Source organism: Delphinapterus leucas, chromosome 15, assembly GCF_059928025.1.
Source record: "Delphinapterus leucas isolate spDelLeu-1000000601 "Yukka" chromosome 15, BTC_Dleu_Yukka2, whole genome shotgun sequence".
NCBI classification, from domain to species: domain Eukaryota; kingdom Metazoa; phylum Chordata; class Mammalia; order Artiodactyla; family Monodontidae; genus Delphinapterus; species Delphinapterus leucas.
The window spans coordinates 64,806,497-64,824,540 of record NC_143143.1 but is presented as its reverse complement, the minus strand read 5'-3'; the positions used below and the strand labels follow the sequence as shown (position 1 = coordinate 64,824,540).

General features: G+C 43.8%; 2 protein-coding genes across 3 annotated transcripts in view; one reads left to right on the top strand and one right to left on the bottom strand.

The window, feature by feature from the left end:
• Positions 1 to 225: 225 nt before the first annotated feature.
• On the bottom strand, positions 226 to 5,474 carry PROCR (protein C receptor). The gene is made up of 4 exons (XM_022592587.3): positions 5,326 to 5,474; positions 2,876 to 3,127; positions 2,205 to 2,483; positions 226 to 1,950 (listed from the first exon to the last, which is right to left on the bottom strand). The coding sequence occupies exons 1-4, from the start codon at positions 5,402 to 5,404 to the stop codon at positions 1,832 to 1,834; spliced, it is 729 nt and encodes a 242-aa protein (XP_022448295.1). The 5' UTR covers positions 5,405 to 5,474; the 3' UTR covers positions 226 to 1,831.
• The window catches only part of EDEM2 (ER degradation enhancing alpha-mannosidase like protein 2), a 48,574-nt gene continuing 33,444 nt past the window's right edge, over positions 2,915 to 18,044 (top strand). For both annotated transcript variants that reach the window (XM_022592583.3, XM_022592582.3), the window contains exon 1: positions 2,915 to 3,116. The gene's annotated coding sequence lies outside the window, so the exon portion shown is untranslated. The remainder of the gene's footprint in view (positions 3,117 to 18,044) is intronic.

The following is an 18,044-nucleotide window of genomic DNA, read 5'->3' as shown; positions in this document are numbered from 1 at the left end:
AACCTGGTGAGGAGCTCTGGAATGAACACAGCTCATCAGAAATACAGTGGGTCAGAATGGCTGAACCTGTATACCCGCTGCTGCGTTCAGGCACTGGATGAAGACAGCCCCAGGATGAGCATGACCTTGTGCAGGACTGTTCTCTGTGGGTGAGGCAGACCCTGAAGGAACTGAAGCAGCTAGGGGCTATCTGCTGACTATACTTCCTGTAGCTGAATAGCACGTCTTTCCTTTTGAAGGCAGAACTGGGTGGTACACCTCTGTGCCTACCAGAGAGGAGGAGATGAATTATGACATCTTGAACAAAAGCAATAGAGTGGAAAGGAGGGAGAGGATTCTACAGATATTGTATTTTATAGGTTGGGATAAAAAGGGAGTAAATAAAGGTTAACAGTGAGGTCTCTGTATTGATATGATTTGATGCTTATTCTGTTTAACTGAGAGTAAACAGAATAGGGAGACCATGTTTGGGGAGACAGATATGGAATTTCATTTTGAACATGTTGACTCTGAAATATCTGCAAAATATTAAGGTACAGATGATTTTCAAGAAGCAAGGCAAATGGGGGGGTCTGGAGGTCAGCAGCAAAGGCTATATTTATTGAGTATATATATTACCTTATATTATCTCATTTAATATTCATAATGCCTCTATGAGATAGGTATTGTTTTTATTATACCCTTTTAGTATATTTTATTATACCTTTTGTTTATGAAGAAACTAAGACTTGAAGAAGTTAAATGCCTGGCTCATAGAGGTAAAACTCGAGCCTGTCTTATGACAAAACACATGCTCTCAAAGACGCCATGACATTGTTTCCCCATGGAAACCACCACATAGAGACAGTATTTGAAGTCATGGAAGTTAGTAGGTCACCAGAAAGGGTACAGTTTAAAGGGGAACAAAAGGAGCCAAAAAAAGGAATTCTAAGGAAGTCAACATTTCAAAGGTGAATTGAGGAAGATGACATAGGCAAAGGGATTGACTGAGCAGCCAGAACACTTTTTAAAGATGAGAAGTATGCTATCTCAGAAGTTGGGGTAAAAAGAGAGCCCTAGTCCACAAAGTGAAATGTTGCAGATATCATGGAAGATGAAGGTTTCACAATTAGAGGTCATTGATGATCTTAGACCAGTTTACAGAGAAGTCAGATTGCAGTGGGTTGAAGAGAGAATGGGTGGTGAGGAAGTAGAAGCAAAGGGTATAGGCTACTTTCCCCAAAGTTTTGCAAAGTAGAGGAAATAATAATGCTGTATACATAAGTAAGGAATTTTATTAATGTTATTATTAATTGATTAATTAATAATTCCTTGCTCCCATATTACTTCGATTGCACACTTCCATCATTTCTCTGGTTATTTCTACCTCTATTGTATAATACCAGTGTCCCTTCCCAAGTCTAACATACCCGGAAGCACTGAATGTTGGTTGTTTGGGTTGTGGATGACTTGTTTTATTTGGTTATGTGTTTTGAACGCCTCAGGTGATTCTGTCTTTGGAAGATGGGTGGGCCACAGACCACCTCCGTTGCCCCAACTCCATCATCTGTTTTCCACAAACATAGATAAGCATTCACTTCGCAGACCAGTTCGGCAAAGGTGCCAGTTCTTAGGTTCTTAACAAACCAACTACCCTGTCTACCTAGGCTCCTCCCCTCCCCTCCCTCAAACTCTTGGTGGGCGGGTCTCGGAGAAGAAATGAGCTGCCATTCTAAATCTTCTGGAGTATAATGTCCCGGATGGGGAATCTGTACAGTTTTGCAGTGAGCTGAGATCTTCCTTTGCCAGGCCCCATCAGTCTAGCTCTTTTTCAGAGAGGGCTGGAGAGTAATTAACACCGCTGCCGTCCACCTGTGCACAAGAAGATGCCTACAGCCACTCCAGTGATGATGAAACAGCCCACCAGGATGCCCAGGACCAGCGAAGTGTAGGAGCGGCCTACTTGGCTTCCTGTAGAACACGCGGAGAGTTAGCTTGAAGAACATACCCCCAAGGAGTCCATGGTTTGAATCAAACCCCAAGGGATTCCTTCCCCAAAGGAAGCGGGGCGGGGAGGGCTAGTTCACCAATTTACGGAAGGTGTGTGTACTCTGTCCCAAACCGCCAGCCTTGGGCCTTCTGTTGCTCAAGGTATCCATCCTTCAGGTCCACGCATTTGCCTGGAACCCACCCAACACACAGGACCCTCCCCGATCCCACCATACCTTTCGAGTTGTTCCCGGTGATGTGTTTCTGCACGTACTGCACACAGGTGTCCTGCAGAAATTCCCTCGGTTCGTACCGAGTACGATTGTACTTGTTGAGCTGCTCCAGGGCGTAGGTGACCACACTGGAAGATGCCTGAGGCCCTGCCGTCCATGAGGCTGTCTTCGGTTGGAAACTCATAAAGGAGCTCCCATTCACAGCCACTTCGAAGAAGACACGGGCTTTCAAGCCCTCAGGAGGCAGCTCACATCCCAGGAAGCAGCGAATGGTCAGAGGAACTGTAGATGGGGGATTCAGGGTCAGGGGGCTATGTGGAAGGGTGTCTGGTGTCGGGGCATGTCCGCCAGGGGGAAGTGAGCTTTCAGGGTGCAGGGTGGATCAGGGACAGGGCCTCTTAACAGGGGCTACCCCGAGGTCATGCCAGCAGGAAGAGGACCTGACGGACAGTACAGTACGTCAGCTAGGACACCCACTCTTCTCCAGCCTCAATCTCCCACCCAGCAATCAGCAAAGGCAAAAAGACCACGCCCGGCAAGCACACCCGTCCCAGAACTTGGCCCCGCCCGGTTCTTCCACAGACCCTCACCCCGGTTAGGTCCCGCCCATAGGCCGCGCCTCCCACCTCAAGGGCCCACCCTCGCCAGCCCCCGCCCCTGCGTGCGTCACTCACAGGCCACGCCCCGCTCGTGGTGCACCACCTGCACCAGGCCCAGGAACTCCTGCAGGTAGCGTTTCACACTGTTCTTTGTGAGATCCCAGCTCTCGGGCTCCTGCAAGGGCTGCAGCTGTTGGATCGAGACGTTGTTGCCCGGGCCTTCCAGAACGTGCGTCAGGACCCCCCCGAGCGTCACGTTGCCCCGGTGCCACACTTGAGAGGGGTTGCGGAAGTAGGAGACCTGGATCATGTGGAGGTACCGCGGGCCTGGGGGCAGGAGTCAGCGCGTCGGGCCCAGGCCGGCGTGGGAGGGGTCAGCGTGTAACCCGAGATAATAACTCCCCACCCAGAGGTCGGCCGCCCACCTTCTTGGCCCTTCCTAAACCATAAAGTGCCCTCCCACCCTTCCTTCCATTTGACGCTCTCAGGAACCCTGCCAGGAAGGCAGGACAGGGGTTATTATCTTTGTTTTTACAGATGAGGAAACTGAGGCTAGAAGTGCAGGAGCCACTTGCCCCAGGGTAATCCAGACGGTCAGTGGAAGAGCCACTCTGGTCTGCTTTCTCTCTCTCATCCCTTCCTCCCCACCCTCCCATTTCTGGTTGGTTAACAAATCCTGACCTACAATGAAGTCCCAATTCCATCTCCTGTTCTCTGTCTCCTCTGCCACTGCCCCACTTCAGGCCTCAGTGGTTCTCATCTGTCCTGGAGTAGTAACTTCCTTCCTCATCCCCCCCTCCACTCATCTTTCAGTGTCACCCCTTCTAATCTGCCCTCCACCTGGCCCAGAAATAAGATTATGTCCTTCTGCTTAAAAATCCTCCAGGGACACAGTCCCCTATCAACAACAACAATAGTAATAGCCATTAAGTGCTTATTCTGACCTGGGCACTGTACTTTACATGCATCATTATCTTATTTGTGCTTTCCTTCCATTAACTTGATGTAGTAGCTACTATTACTAACCCCAGTCCATGTGGAAAACAGGTGAAAGTGGCATAGCAGAGTCAAGGTTAGCATGCAGGCAGTCTGAGCCCAGCACTCTTAGCCACTCAACTATACTGTCTCCAAATAGGATATCTGTCCGTAGAATCAAGTCCAAAGTCTTTAGCCTGACATTCAAGGCTGCCGGAGACTGGGCCCCACCTGCCTTTTTTGGCCTCTTCCCTATGCTTAGATAGTACCTCAAAGTACTTGGAGTCCGTCATACTGCCTTTCAGGTGACATGTGAATAGCATGCCAGGGTTGCTGTGCCTCCTGGCAAACTTCTGTTCATGCTTTAAGACCCAGCTGTTGCCCTCTCCTTGAAGAAGTTTTCCTAATGCTTCTCTTTACCCTCTCAGACACAGTGGGTCAGTTTCAGCGATCCCAGATTCTGCATAACTGTCTCCAAACACACAGGCTTCCATTCCTCTAGGCTATGGAATCATGTCTGGTTATCTCTGCCTCCTACACCCACTAAGGGCCTGGCATGGAGTTGGTGCCCAGAGAATGTCTGAGGGGGGAATGAGTCTGGCGATGTAAATCTCCTTGGGGACATGTGTCTTGTCCACGTTTGCATCTGAGAAGTTGTGCTCTGTGTCTGCGGATGTGAACGAGTATTTCTGTGTGGGTCACCCCCAGACAAGGTTCTTAACTGCTTTGACCAGTCTCCTCCTTTGTAAAATGGAGATAATAATATCACCCACCTTGTAAAGATTTTGTGGGAGTGAAATGAGTCAATACACGTATTAAGCATAGTGAGCACTGATTGAATACTGGTTATTATTTGCTCCCTCTCTGAGGGGGAGACTGAAGCTACAGAGGCTGTGGGAGAGGGGAGACGAGGCCCCTGTGCAATTACAGTGCAAGGCAGTAACTCCCCTTCCCTGCTTAAATGGATCCACTGTGGCAGCCTGATCCTTCACAAGTTCTCCCATCAACCGCAGCTTGTCTCTCCCCCGGGTTTCCCCTCACCAGCTGCCCCCAGTCTTCCTCCACCTTATCTAGTCTCCTCTTCTGCCTCACAGGTCTCAGCCCCAGTCTTTCCCCAAGTCTCCCGTCAGTTCTCCCAGTGTCTCTCATTCCTTCCATCTCTTGTCTCATCCCTAAGTCTCTTCCCATCTTCCCTAAACTCACCTCCATCCACCATCACCCTCAGACCTCCCTCTCCAGACTTTGCCCCATCTTTCCTCTCTCCCCATGGCTAATTCTCTCACCCTTTCTACAAGCCCCTTTCCCATTTTTCCAGTCTTGTTTCCCCCCAGCCTCCTGCATCTCCCCCTTCCCAGGGGCTGAACCATGCTTCCTCACCTTGGCTTTGGGACACGAACCAGTCCCCAGGACGTGCCTGCCCGCTGGAGAGATCCAGCCGGCTGCAGACACAGACACTGTGGGATAAGCTCCCCTCTGGTCTTGCCTGTGTACCCAGACAGGCTGAGAGTCTCCAGAACCATCCCGGGGCACGAGATGTGCCCTCGACTCACCATCTGAGGCTTCCTGGCTACAGAGGGCCCAGCAGGGCAGGAGCAGTAGTGGCGGCAGGGGCAGCAGTTTTGTCAACATCCTGTGGCTGAGGTTCTCGACCCCACCTGGGCTCTTGGCTCTGGCAGGCTGGGGGCTCCGGCTGACTGCAGCCTAGGGGAAAAAGAAGTGAGGACTGTCTGGGAGGGGAGGAGACTGGACGGAGGAGGCTGGAAGGTGGCCAGGGCATGGGAAGAGAAAGAGGTCGGCAGGCTTACAAACTGTTACTCTTACCCAGTCACATTTCCTACTAGGAGGCGGGCCTCTCTCTTTTCCTCCCTCTGCCCCACCCTGAATCACACTCTCCTGCCCGCAGGGACCTGCCTTTTCCCTTTTCCCTGGGCCACTCCTGAGGAACAGGGAGCGGAAAAGGGGGAGAAGGGCCAGAGAGAAGTCCTGCCTTCGCTGAGTCAGGGGGTGGGGCATCAACTTAGAGCAGATTCTAGGATGTTGAGATCAGCATGTTCCTGGTGGGGAAACCGAGGCCCAGAGAGATGTAAGGAATTAAAAAAAAAATAAAAGAATGACATAGAACAGTATAAAAGTTTTCAGTGCATCACCCTTAATAAGGGTAAACATTATTTCATGAAATATTTGTTCAGTTGTATATGTGTGTGTGTTGGTTCTGTGTGTGTATATTTCTATGGCGGATGGCAGTGTGAAGTTTATTTCTTACTCTAGGAAGCAAGTAGAAAAATTTGAAAGTCACTCTCCCAAACTATGTTAATCTATACTGTGGGATACTATGCAGTTGTTAAAAAAAACCCTTTCTGCCCAATGCCCACTCTGTTTTCATAATATTACTTAGCACTACCTGAAATGATTTTACTTATTCATTTACATGTTTATTGTCTGAATGTCCCATCAGGATGTAAGCTCCATGAGGATAGAGGCTGTCCATCTTATTTGCTACTGTGCCTGGAACAGTGCACATCATAAATAATAGCATAATAAATAATAAATGTCAGCTAAAGGATGACTCAGTGAGATAGTGATTATATGCATAAATCACCAAGAGTAAGTTACAGAATATTATGTACAGTTTAGAACCATTTATGTGTCAGCCACGCACACAACAACTAAACAACCTATTTCTTTATGCGAGTAAAGGAATCTGGAAAGATGTACATCAAATGTAGCAGTAGTTCATCTCCAGGGAGGGGCCTGAGATTAAGTGTGTGTGTGTGTGTGTGTGTGTGTGTGTGTGTTTGGTGTATGCGTTAGGGGTGACAATCTTGTGAAAGGCTTTCTCTATTTTGTGAAGGATTTTATCACTCTATCTGTATTGTTTGAAAATTTTGCATCTAGAATGTGATCATATATCTCTTGTTGGATTAAAACTAGAAGTTTAAGTAACGGATTGTGGTAGAAGACACATTATGAACTGATGTGTTGACATGAGACACTGATAAATGAAAAAAGGAACTGCAGAACGATTTATATAGTAAACGATACATATAGTAAAATTCCATCTATTTTTAGTTTAAAATTTTTACTTCTGTCCAAGTAATCCATATTTAATTCCATTCTTATATTTAAAAAAAACTTTATGTGTGTATCTATGTATTTATATATGCATAGGGAAAATGCCTGGAAGGGTACTGTCAGTAGAGATTACCTCTGGGGAATGGGATTAGATAAAGGGCTGAGGGGGGACTTTAACTTTTTATTTTATACACTGTTTCTTGGAGGGAGAGTAGATGTCGTAGTAGAATTGGGGCAAACCCTAGGCATATACCAGACTCCCAGTCTCTGAGCTGAAAATATGCAAGAGTGTCCATACTTACCTCTCAGTTGTTATAAACCAGCATAGAAATAACAAAGTTTTTTCCAGTTCGTCAAAGTGGTCTAGTTAGAAGGAGAATGGGGGCCTTGTTTTCCTGGACTGGGACTCAGGAAAGCAAAAGGACTTAAATCACTGCCAATTATATTGTCTTGCCTTTTGTAAAAAAATATTATGAAATAATTCATATTTGAAGAATTAATTCACGCTTGAATTTTATTACAAACATACAAGGCCCCACTACTCGGCATAAGAAATAAAATATTACCAATATAATTGCAGCCCCCTCTGTACTCCTCCCCAACTGCATCTCTCTCCCCCGTGCCCCACCACCAAAGTAACCACTAATCAGAATTTGCTATTTTTTATATCCTTACATTTCTGTATACTTGCACAATATATGCATATATCCTTAAGTAATATATAGTGGTATTTTGCATAAGTTGAGCTTTATAGAAATAGTATTGAAGTGCTTTTTTTACCTGACATATTAATGATTCATTCATGTTGCCCTGTGTAGGTCCATTAATTTCCACTGCTCTGTAATATGCCATCTTATGACTATGTCACAATTTATTTATCCATTCTCCTGTTGTTAGACATTACAGTCTTTTTTCCAGGTTTTTGCTGTTATAAACAGTGCTGGTATGAATGTTCTTATGAACATTTTCTTGTGCATGGGTGGGAGAGTTTTTGTAGGGGCAAACCTGGGAGCAGCATTGCTGAGTCATAGGGTATATGTATACCTTCAATTTTACTAGATATTGCCACACTGATTTACAAAAAGTTTGGGCCAATTTATACCCCAGCAGTGCGTGAGAGTTCCCTAGCTCTACTTCCTTGCTAGCCATTGACGTCAGATGGTTGGATGTAAAATGGCACTTTGTTTTGGTTTTACTTTGCTTTATCTGATTCCTGGTGAGTTTGTGCATTTTTGCTTTGCCTTTTTTCTCCCTTGGGGGCTTAGAAGGGTACTTTGGGATGGAGGGTAATAAAGCATATGATTGAACCAATTGAGAGCTGTGAGTCTTTGATCTAAGCAGATAGGGCCTGGGTCACTGGGGTTAAAGTGGATCCACACCAATATGCACAGAGCTAATTACAGAGAGATCTTTCCCACCAAGCTAAGATCTGTCATGGACAGAAGTGGCAGCAGCTACAGCTGTTTCCCAAACACCCTCCTCACACACCAGTGTCCTGAAAATTAAATAGCAGAGACAACAATTATTATAGGTAACATTTATCGTGTTTAGGAACAGTGTTAAGCTCTTTACACAAATAATCTCACATTCATATGCCAGCCCTACCAGGTGGGTTTCATTAACATCATTTTACTAATAAAGAAACTGAGGCTTTGAGAGGGTAAGTGACTCACCTAAGGTCATATAGCAAAAGCTACAATCTGAACCCACATCTCTCTGATGCCAAAGTTTGTGAATTTAACCACCACATAGTATCTCAAAAATTTGAGGAGATAACTCTCCATCAGTATATATTTTTTTGCATTCTATTGTGTGGCCCAGTTTACATCCATCAGTATATTTTTGAACACATACTTCCAACATGCTTGAATATTTATGTTATGTATAATATAAAATGTGCCAAAAATTTATACTAAGTGCTACACCTTTATAGCTTCCTCTGGGGCAGATAGCACCAGGCTCGTTGTCTCCATGTGACTGATTGGATAATTAAAGGACAGAAAGTGTAATTAACTTGCCCAAGGTCACAGAGTTGAGAAGTTCAGAGCAGAGATTGGAACTCAAAGAGGATGGGTGTATGGGGTTGGGTACAGGGAGAACAAAGAGAGTACTGGGGCTGGGGAAGCTGGTAAGTGGGGGCAGCTTAAGGGGTGTCCCCATTCCCTTTCTAAAGCCAGGGGTGAGGGTTGGAGGCAGAGCCTCTGCTGCATCTGGCCTGGGTGGCTGAGGGGCAGAAAACCACTGAGCAGAGTGGGCACAGGGCCAGCTGCTGGGATTTGACTGCGGCCTAAAGAATGAGGGTCCTGTTGAGTAAAGGAAGCAAGTGGTAGCATTTCCCACTGCCGAGCGCACATGTGGGGGGTAGATAAGGGAGACAGGAAGCTGAGCAGGGGCCAGTGCCGGTGCAGCCCCAGTAGGTGAGGAGAGGCCCTGGCAGGGCCGTAGGAGCTAGGCTGAGCTGGGGACTGGCAGAGTGCCCGGCGGGACTTCACAGGACCAGCCCTCTCCCTCCCTGTTAGCTACTGAAGAGAGGCAGTTGAAGCAACCAGGCCCAACTCAGATAACAACAGATAACAGCGGAGTGTGGTCCCTTCAGAGATCACCTACCCCTTAGGATGTGAAATAATAACAATAACATGTATTGAGAGCTTACAATGTGCTAAGCATGGTATTAAGTCAGCAGAGTACTTGTGTTTTATTCTCACTAGTGCCCTATGAAAAGCAGGAAGACATAGCCATCACTCCCGTTTCACAGATGAGGACACAGGAGCATAAAACAGTTACTTGACCTGCTGGAAGACACCCAACTAGTAAAGACAGATCTCAAATCCAAGCGACTTGTATCCCAAATATGTTTTCTTAACTATCAGGCCATCCTAAAAGAGTAAATGAGATGACTCGTACAAAGTGCCAGAACACAGTACGTATTCAGTAGGTGGGAGAGAGGAGAAAGAAACTTGGCTTTGGGGGCAGCAAACAGAACTGACTGTGCCACAGGAAGAATGGAAGGCAGACATTAAGTAGGATTTCCTGAAGGAGAGGCAAAGGAATAGATATGAATCTTCCTCAAGATTTCCCCCTGTAGGAGGGGGAAGGGTGAGCTGTGACAGGGCGAGAGAGAGAGTCATGGACATATATACACTGACAAACGTGGGGTAGATAGCTAGTGGGAAGCAGCCGCATGGCACAGGGATATCGGCTGGCTCGGTGCTTTGTGACCTCCTGGAGGGGTGGGATAGGCAGGGTGGGAGGGAGGGAGACGCAAGAGGGAAGAGATGTGGGAACATATGTATATGTATAACTGATTCACTTTGTTATAAAGCAGAAACTAACACACCATTGTAAAGCAATTATACCCCAATAAAGATGTTAAAAAAAAAAAAAGATTTCCCCCTGTACACACTCACACACCCCAACTTAGGAAACACGAAAAGAAGCCCCTAAAGTAGGATGATTCCAGCTCCTGCCTGCCTAGCAAGTGGTGGGAGCCTGGCGTTCCTGGCTTGGTACCTGCTTATCTTTCCAGCCTTATCTTTCCACGTATTCCAGTCTCAGCCAAACCTGCTCCTTCTGGTTTCCTGAACACAGAGCACACAAATGTTATCTTTTCACTTTCTTTATCTTATCTTTAGATAAACAGAAATTCCTAATTTTAAGATGGTCAACTTTATCGTCTTTTCTGTTAGTTCATGCTATTTGTTCCTTGTTTGAGAAATCCTTCCCTACTCTGGGATCACGAAGATATTCTCCTATTTATTTTCAAAAGCTTTATACTTTTGTCTTTCACCTTTAGGTGTATGGTGGGAAATAGAGTTCAAGATTAGTTTCCTTCTACCTCAACATAATAAAGGCCATATACGGCAAACCCACAGCAAACATCATTCTCAATGGTGAAAAACTGAAAGCCTTTCCTCTTAGGAACAAGACAAAGATGTCCACTCTCACCACTATTATTCAACATAGTTTTGGAAGTCCTAGCTGTGGCAATCAGGGAAGAAAAAGAAATAAAAGGAATACAAATTGGAAAAGAAGAAGTAAAACTGTCACTGTTTGCAGATGACATGATACAATACATAGACAATCCTAAAGATGCCACCAGAAAACTACTAGAGCTAATCAATGAATTTGGTAAAGTTGCAGGGTACAAAATTAATGCACAGAAATCTCTTGTATTCCTATACGCTAACAACAAAAGATCAGAAAGAGAAATTCAGGAAACTCCCATTCACTACTGCAACAAAAAGAATAAAATACCTAGGAATAAACCTACCTAAGGAGGTAAAAGACCTATACTCAGAAAACTATAAAACACTGATGAAAGAAATCAAAGATGACACAAACAAATGGAGAGATATACCATGTTCTTCGATTGGAAGAATCAATATTGTGAAAATGACTATATTACCCAAAACAATCTATAGATTCAGTGCAATTCCTATCAAATTACCAATGGCATTTTTTACAGAGCTAGAACAAAAAAATCTTAAAATTTGTATGGAGACACAAAAGACCCTGAATAGCCAAAGCAGTCTTTTTTTGTTTGTTTGTTTTTTGCGGTACGCGGGCCTCTCACTGTTGTGGCCTCTCCCGTTGCGGAGCACAGGCTCCGGACGCGCAGACTCAGCGGCCGTGGCTCACGGGCCCAGCCGCTCCGCGGCATGTGGGATCTTCCCGGACCGGGGCACGAACCCGTGTCCCCTGCATCGGCAGGCGGACTCTTAACCACTGCGCCACCCGGGAAGCCCCCCCCCTTTTTTTTTAATGTATTTATTTTATTTATTTATTTTTGGCTGGGTTGGGCCTTTGTTGCTGCGCGCGGGCTTTCTCTAGTTGCGGTGAGTGGAGGCTACTCTTCGTTGCGGTGCACGGGCTTCTCATTGTGGTGGCTTCTCTTGTTGCAGAGCAGGGGCTCTAGGTTCACGGCTTTCAGTAGCTGCGGCACACAGCCTCCATAGTTGTGGCGCACAGGCTTAGTTGCTCTGCAGCATGTGGGATCTTCCCAGACCAGGGATCGAACCCGTGTCCCCTGCATTGGCAGGCAGATTCTCAACCATTGCGCCACCAGGGAAGCCCAAGCCAAAGCAATCTTGAGGGAAAAAAATGGAGCTGGAGGAATCAGACTCCCTGACTTCAGACTATACTACAAAGCTACAGTAATCAAGACAATATGGTACTGGCACAAAAACCGAAATATAGATCAGTGGAACAGGATAGAAAGCCCAGAGATAAACCGATACACCTATGGTCAACTAATCTATGACAAAGGAGGCAAGGATATACAATGGAGAAAAGTCTCTTCAATAAGTGGTGCTGGGAAAACTGGACAGCTACATGTAAAAGAATGAAATTAGAACACTCCCTAACACCATACACAAAAATAAACTCCAAATGGTTTAAAGACCTAAATGTAAGACCGGACACTATAAAACTCTTAGAGGAAAACATAGGCAGAACACTCTTTGACATAAATCACAGCAAGATCTTTTTTGACCCACCTCCTAGAGTAATTGAAATAAAACCAAAAGTAAACAAATGGGACCTAATGAAACTTAAAAGCTTTTGCAGAGCAAAGGAACCCATAAACAAGATGAAAAGTCAGCCCTCAGAATGGGAGAAAATATTTGTGAACTAATCAATAGACAAAGGATTAATCTCCAAAATATATAAACAGCTCATGCAGCTCAATATTAAACAAACAACCCAATCCAAAAATGGGCAGAAGACCTAAATAGACATCTCTCCAAAGAAGACATACAGATGGTCGAGAAGCACATGAAAAGCTGCTCAATATCACTAGTTATTAGAGAAATGCAAATCAAAACTACAATGAGGTATCACCTCACACCAGTTAGAATGGCCATCATCAGAAAATCTACAAACAACAAATGCTGGAGAGGGTGTGGAGAAAAGGGAACCCTCTTGCACTGTTGGTGGGAATGTAAATTGATGCAGCCACTATGGAGAACAGTGTGGAGGTTCCTCAAAAACCAAAAAATAGAATTACCGTATGACCCAGCAATCCCACTCCTGGGCATATACCCAGAGAAAGCCATAATTCAAAAAAGACACATGTACCCCAATGTTCATTGCAGCACTATTTAAAATAGCCAGGTCATGGAAGCAACCTAAATGTCCATCAACAGGCGAATGGATAAAGAAGATGTGGTACATATATACAATGGAATATTACTCAGCCATAAAAAGAGACGAACTTGGGTCATTTGTAGAGACGTGGATGGACCTAGAGACTGTCATACAGAGTGAAGTAAGTCAGAAAGAGAAAAGCAAATATCGTATATTAACGCATATATGTGGAATCTAGAAGAATGGTACAGACGAACCAGTTTGCAAGGCAGAAATAGAGACGCAGATGTAGAGAACAAATGTTTGGACACCAAGGGGTGAAAGTGGGGTGGTGGTGGTGTTGGGATGAATTGGGAGATTGGGATTGACATATATACACTAATATGTATAAATAGATAACTAATAAGAACCTGCTATATAAAAATAAATAAATTAAATTAAAAAAAAAGAAAAGATTAGTTTCCCTTATGTGGATAGCCCATTTTCCCAGCACCACTTCTTGAAAGTCTGCCCTTCCTTACTGATCTGCAGTGACATCTCTGACTTATAGTAAATGTGTTTCTTTTGTTTCAGTGGCCTATTCTTCTCTCCCTGCACCAATGTCACAGTCTCTCAATTAGTATAGACTTATAATATATCTTCATTTCTTGCAGATCAAGTCTTCCCACCTTGTTCTTCAATAGTGTCTTGTTTTTTGTTTTTTGCCACACCACACAGCCTGTGGAATTCTAGTTCCCCGACCAGGGATCAAATCTGGGCCCTCGGCAGTGAAAGCAGGAGTCCTAACCACTGGGCCACCAGGGAATTCCCATGTCTTGGCTATTTTCGAGTCTTGAATTTCTATACATAAATTTTAGAATCATTTTGTCAAGTTGTTGGGATTTTAGTTGGTATTGCATTTAATGTGTTAATGGCTTTGGGGAAAATTGACATCTTTACAATATTGAATTGTCCAACGCATGATAGAGTATATCTCTTCATTTATTTCTATTTCTGTCTCCTTTGGTGTCTCCCAGAGTTACATGAGTTTCTCTCTAGACATCTTACCCATCCTTTGTTAGATTTTTTTCCCTAGGTCCTTCATATTTTAAAATGTTATTGACAATGGTAATTACAAGAAATTTCATGTTCTGTTTATTGCTGGTATATAGAGATACTGATAATTTTATTGCATTGATTTTGTATCTAGAAACCTTAACTATTTTATTTATTTCAGTAATTATTTGTAGATTCTTTCGATTTTCTATATGCATAGTCACATCATTAGTAGGTAGTGATAGTTTTATTCCTTCCTTTCGTTTTTGTAGTTTCTTTTTCTTAACTTATTGTTCTGGCTCTGATCTCTAGTACAATGTTGAATAGAAATGATAGAAAATATAACTGAGTATTCTTTTCACTTTCCTGCCTTAAAAAGGAAAGCTTTTATGATGTTTGCTATATTGAAAAAAAAACCAGATACCGTTTATTGGAGTAAGGAAGAATCTTTTTTCTTTAGGAAGATTATTTTTATTCCCAGTTTGCTGAGTTTTTAACATAAATGTTTTGAGTTTTTTAAATCCTTTATCATCATCTAATGAAATGATCATACGATTTTCCATCTTTAATTTGTTAATGTGGCAAATGCATTGTTTCTATTGTTAAACTAACCTTGCGCTGTTGAAGACAATTCTTCATGAGGTATTATCCTTGTTATATATATTTTACTCTCCTGCTGTTTTTCTCTAGCCTTCTCCATGTCCTCTCCATTCCTTCAAAGCCCTGCTGGGATACCACTTCCTTCTGAAAGCCTTGCAGGATGACCCCAGCTATATTTGACTTCTCACTCTACTCACAAAACCAATGGAACATTGCCTCCCCTGGTAGCTTCATTGTAGCTATATTGTCACCTTCTATCCCCTTGCCTTCTCTCCTGGACTGTAAACCCCTGGAAGGCATCTTTGTGTTCTCTTCTCAGCCTGCTTCCTCCTCCCAGGACCCAGAGCAGAGGTGGTATTGAGTGTAACACCAAGGATGAGGCCATGGGCTCTGGGGTGAAGCTGCCTGGGCTCACATCTCAGCTTGGCCACTTGCTAGCTGTGGGATATAGGGCATGCCACCTGGCCTCCCTGAGCCCATCAGTTAAATAGGAAGAATAATAATACCTGTCTCATAGAGTTGTGGTGAGAATGAAATGATATAAGTGAACCACTTAGTACAGATCCGGGCACGTAGTATTTTTGCTATCTTAGTCTATAGCACGTAGAGGACTGGGGTTGGGGAGCATGAGGGGGATCGAGCTTATGAGAGTAGAGTCCTCTAACTTAGCCTGGGAGTCAGAGAAGGCTTCTTGGAAGAGGTGATGCCTAAGGTGGTCCTGCAGGGCAAATGAGGGATGGCAGTGGGGGAAGGGCAGAAGGTGTGGGGAAGAGTTCTTTCAGATAGAGGGAGAAGAAGGTGCAAAAGAATATAATATGAGAGGAGAAAGAATATAACATGCTTTAGAAATTGGTAGTACTTAAGTGTGGCCAAAACGGAATAGGTGGGCAGCGGGGAGGGCAAAGTGATGTGAAGAGGTAAGTAGGAGTCCGATGAAGAGTCTGTCATACTATACTAAGGAATGGAGACTTTATCTTCAGATAATTCTCACCCCCTTTTTGGCGCACCTAACACCTATTAGAGTAGGTGTCTTTTACTCCAGGAAGCCTTCCCTGATGTCACGCAAATCTGTGTTGGATATTCCCTCTGTTCTACCGTAGCCCTCTCCCCTCATCACAGCTAACTTCTTTCCATGATAATTGTCTGTTTAAGCATCATCTCTCCTTCATACCAAAAGTTGTAAGAGGGCAGGGAATGGGTTTTAACGTTTCTGTAACACAAGGCTAGTAGAGTACCTGGCACATGGTAAGTGCTCAATAGATATTTATTGGATGAATGAACAAATAAATAGAACATCTAGGGAAGGAGAGAAAATTGTGACCGGCAAAATGCCTGGCACATAATTGGCCCTTAGAAAATTATTTAATCTTTTATTGTGCATCAGCTTTATCATCTGGAAAATGGGAATAAAAATAGAAACTACCTCAAAGGGGTATCATGGGTCTGTGAATTGCTTAACCTAGGATCTGACATTTAGTGTAAAGGCTAATTCTCAGCATGTTAAACACATAATTCTCATACAAACAGTGAGCATGGGTCAAAATTTCATTTAACTCATTAATAAGGGGGCTAGCAGGATGACAAAGCTAGTTCAAAACAGAATATAAAAACTGGGTTTTTTAAAAATTTAATTTAATTTATTTTTTTATACAGCAGGTTCTTATTAGTTATCTATTTTATACATATTAGTGTATACATGTCAGTCCCAATCTCCCAGTTCATCCCACCACGGCCACCTCCCCCTCCCGAAAACTGGGGATTTTATAGTCACTGAGAAAGAAAAATATTGAAATGATATTGCTAAATTATATTCAAATGGATTAAGGTCCTACAGGGTAATAAAACCATAACCTTAAGGATTATCTTCTCTACTAGACAGAAAAGGAAATCATCCCGTCCTATTACTTAACAGAATTGTGAAATGTCTGGGCCCTAATCAGTTGTGTAACTAATGTTAAATTGCTCTTCAGAGGCAGATGACTCTTGGGTAGACTTGCTGATCAGTGCTTTATTGTGACATCAAAAGGTCACATAATCATCTTTTTACTTTAGTAACATGTTTTAGATAGTTTTTCTTACCACTGGTAAGTTTAGTTTAGTAGATACTGTTATTATTATAAGGCTCTCAATAAATATTTGCTGAAAGGATTTTCATTCTGTTAGGCTTTTTTCCTTCTCCCCAGCATCAGAGTTGGGACCTACAGAACTGGTAGACTGAGTGGGGAACCCTGCAGGACCCTATGCTCTTCCTTCCTTCAGCCTGGGGTGTTGTAATGCCAATTCTGTCTCATTAAATAGGCAGAAGAAGTATCTGCTTTGGGCATCAGCAAAGCAGGCACATATCTCTCCCCTCCGTAAGAACATGTATATATATTTTTGAAAGAACTGGATATTTCCAAAAAGGCAGTGAAGTAGGCAACATGGAAAAAAATCAGAAATTTTGGGGACCACTATCCATTTATTTTTTTTCAATTTTTCAATTTAGAAAATTGTGGTAAAATACATATAACATAAAATTTACCGTCCTAACCATTTTAAGTGTACAGTTCAATGGCATTAAGTACAGTCACATTGTTGTGCAACGATCACCACCATCCATCAGCAGAACTCTTTTCACCTTGCAAAACTGAAACTCTGTACCTATTAAACAGTAACACATTGCCTTTCCCCTAGCCCCTGGCAACCACCCTCTACTTACTGTCTCTATGCATTTGACTACTCTAGGTACCTCATATAGATGGTGTCATACAACATTTGTTCTCTTGTGGCTGGCTTATTTCACTTAGCATCGTGTCCTCAAGGTTCATCCAAGTTGTACCACGTGTCAGAATTTCCTTCCTGTTTAACACTGAATAATATTCCATTGTATTTATATCACATTTTGTTTATCCAGTTATCCATTGACGGATGCTTGCATTGCTTCCATCTTTTGGCTATCACCTCCCTTTATTTTATAGAATAAGATTATTTTTGTTTTGAATTGCATATGAGGGATGGATACCATTTTCAAGGCTTGAGATCTCAAAGATTATAATCTGGCTCAGGGCCTGGGACTAACCAGACTATGAGGCCATCTGTGGGTGGTCATTTCTTGATTTTGTACTTTTGCCTAAATATAACCAGGATGACTAAGTTTCTCTAGGCAGATTTAGCCTAGAGAATGTTTACATGGAATATGAGCATTAAAAACGTGTTCTAGGGCTTCCCTGGTGGCGCAGTGGTTGAGAGTCCACCTGCCGATGCAGGGGACACGGGTTCGTGCCCCGCTCCGGGAAGATCCCACATGCTGCGGAGCGGCTGGGCCCATGAGCCATGGCCGCTGAGCCTGCGCGTCCGGAGCCTGTGCTCCGCAACGGGAGAGGCCACAACAGTGAGAGGCCCGTGTACCGCAAAACAAACAAACAAACAAACAAAAACGTGTTCTAGGGCTGTGACGTGCTCTAGATTTTGTATATACTGGGGACAGGGGAAATTCGAG

What these genes read in the sequence shown, in the direction of transcription:
- PROCR (XM_022592587.3), bottom strand. Translation starts at nt 5,404, where the DNA reads ATGTTGACAAAACTGCTGCCCCTGCCGCCACTACTGCTCCTGCCCTGC. An exon ending in TAGCCAGGAAGCCTCAGATG is followed by an intron (nt 3,128 to 5,325) that starts GTGAGTCGAGGG and finishes TCCTGCCCCCAG; the next exon opens with GCCCGCGGTACCTCCACATG. An exon ending in CACCGGGAACAACTCGAAAG is followed by an intron (nt 1,951 to 2,204) that starts GTATGGTGGGAT and finishes CGTGTTCTACAG; the next exon opens with GAAGCCAAGTAGGCCGCTCC.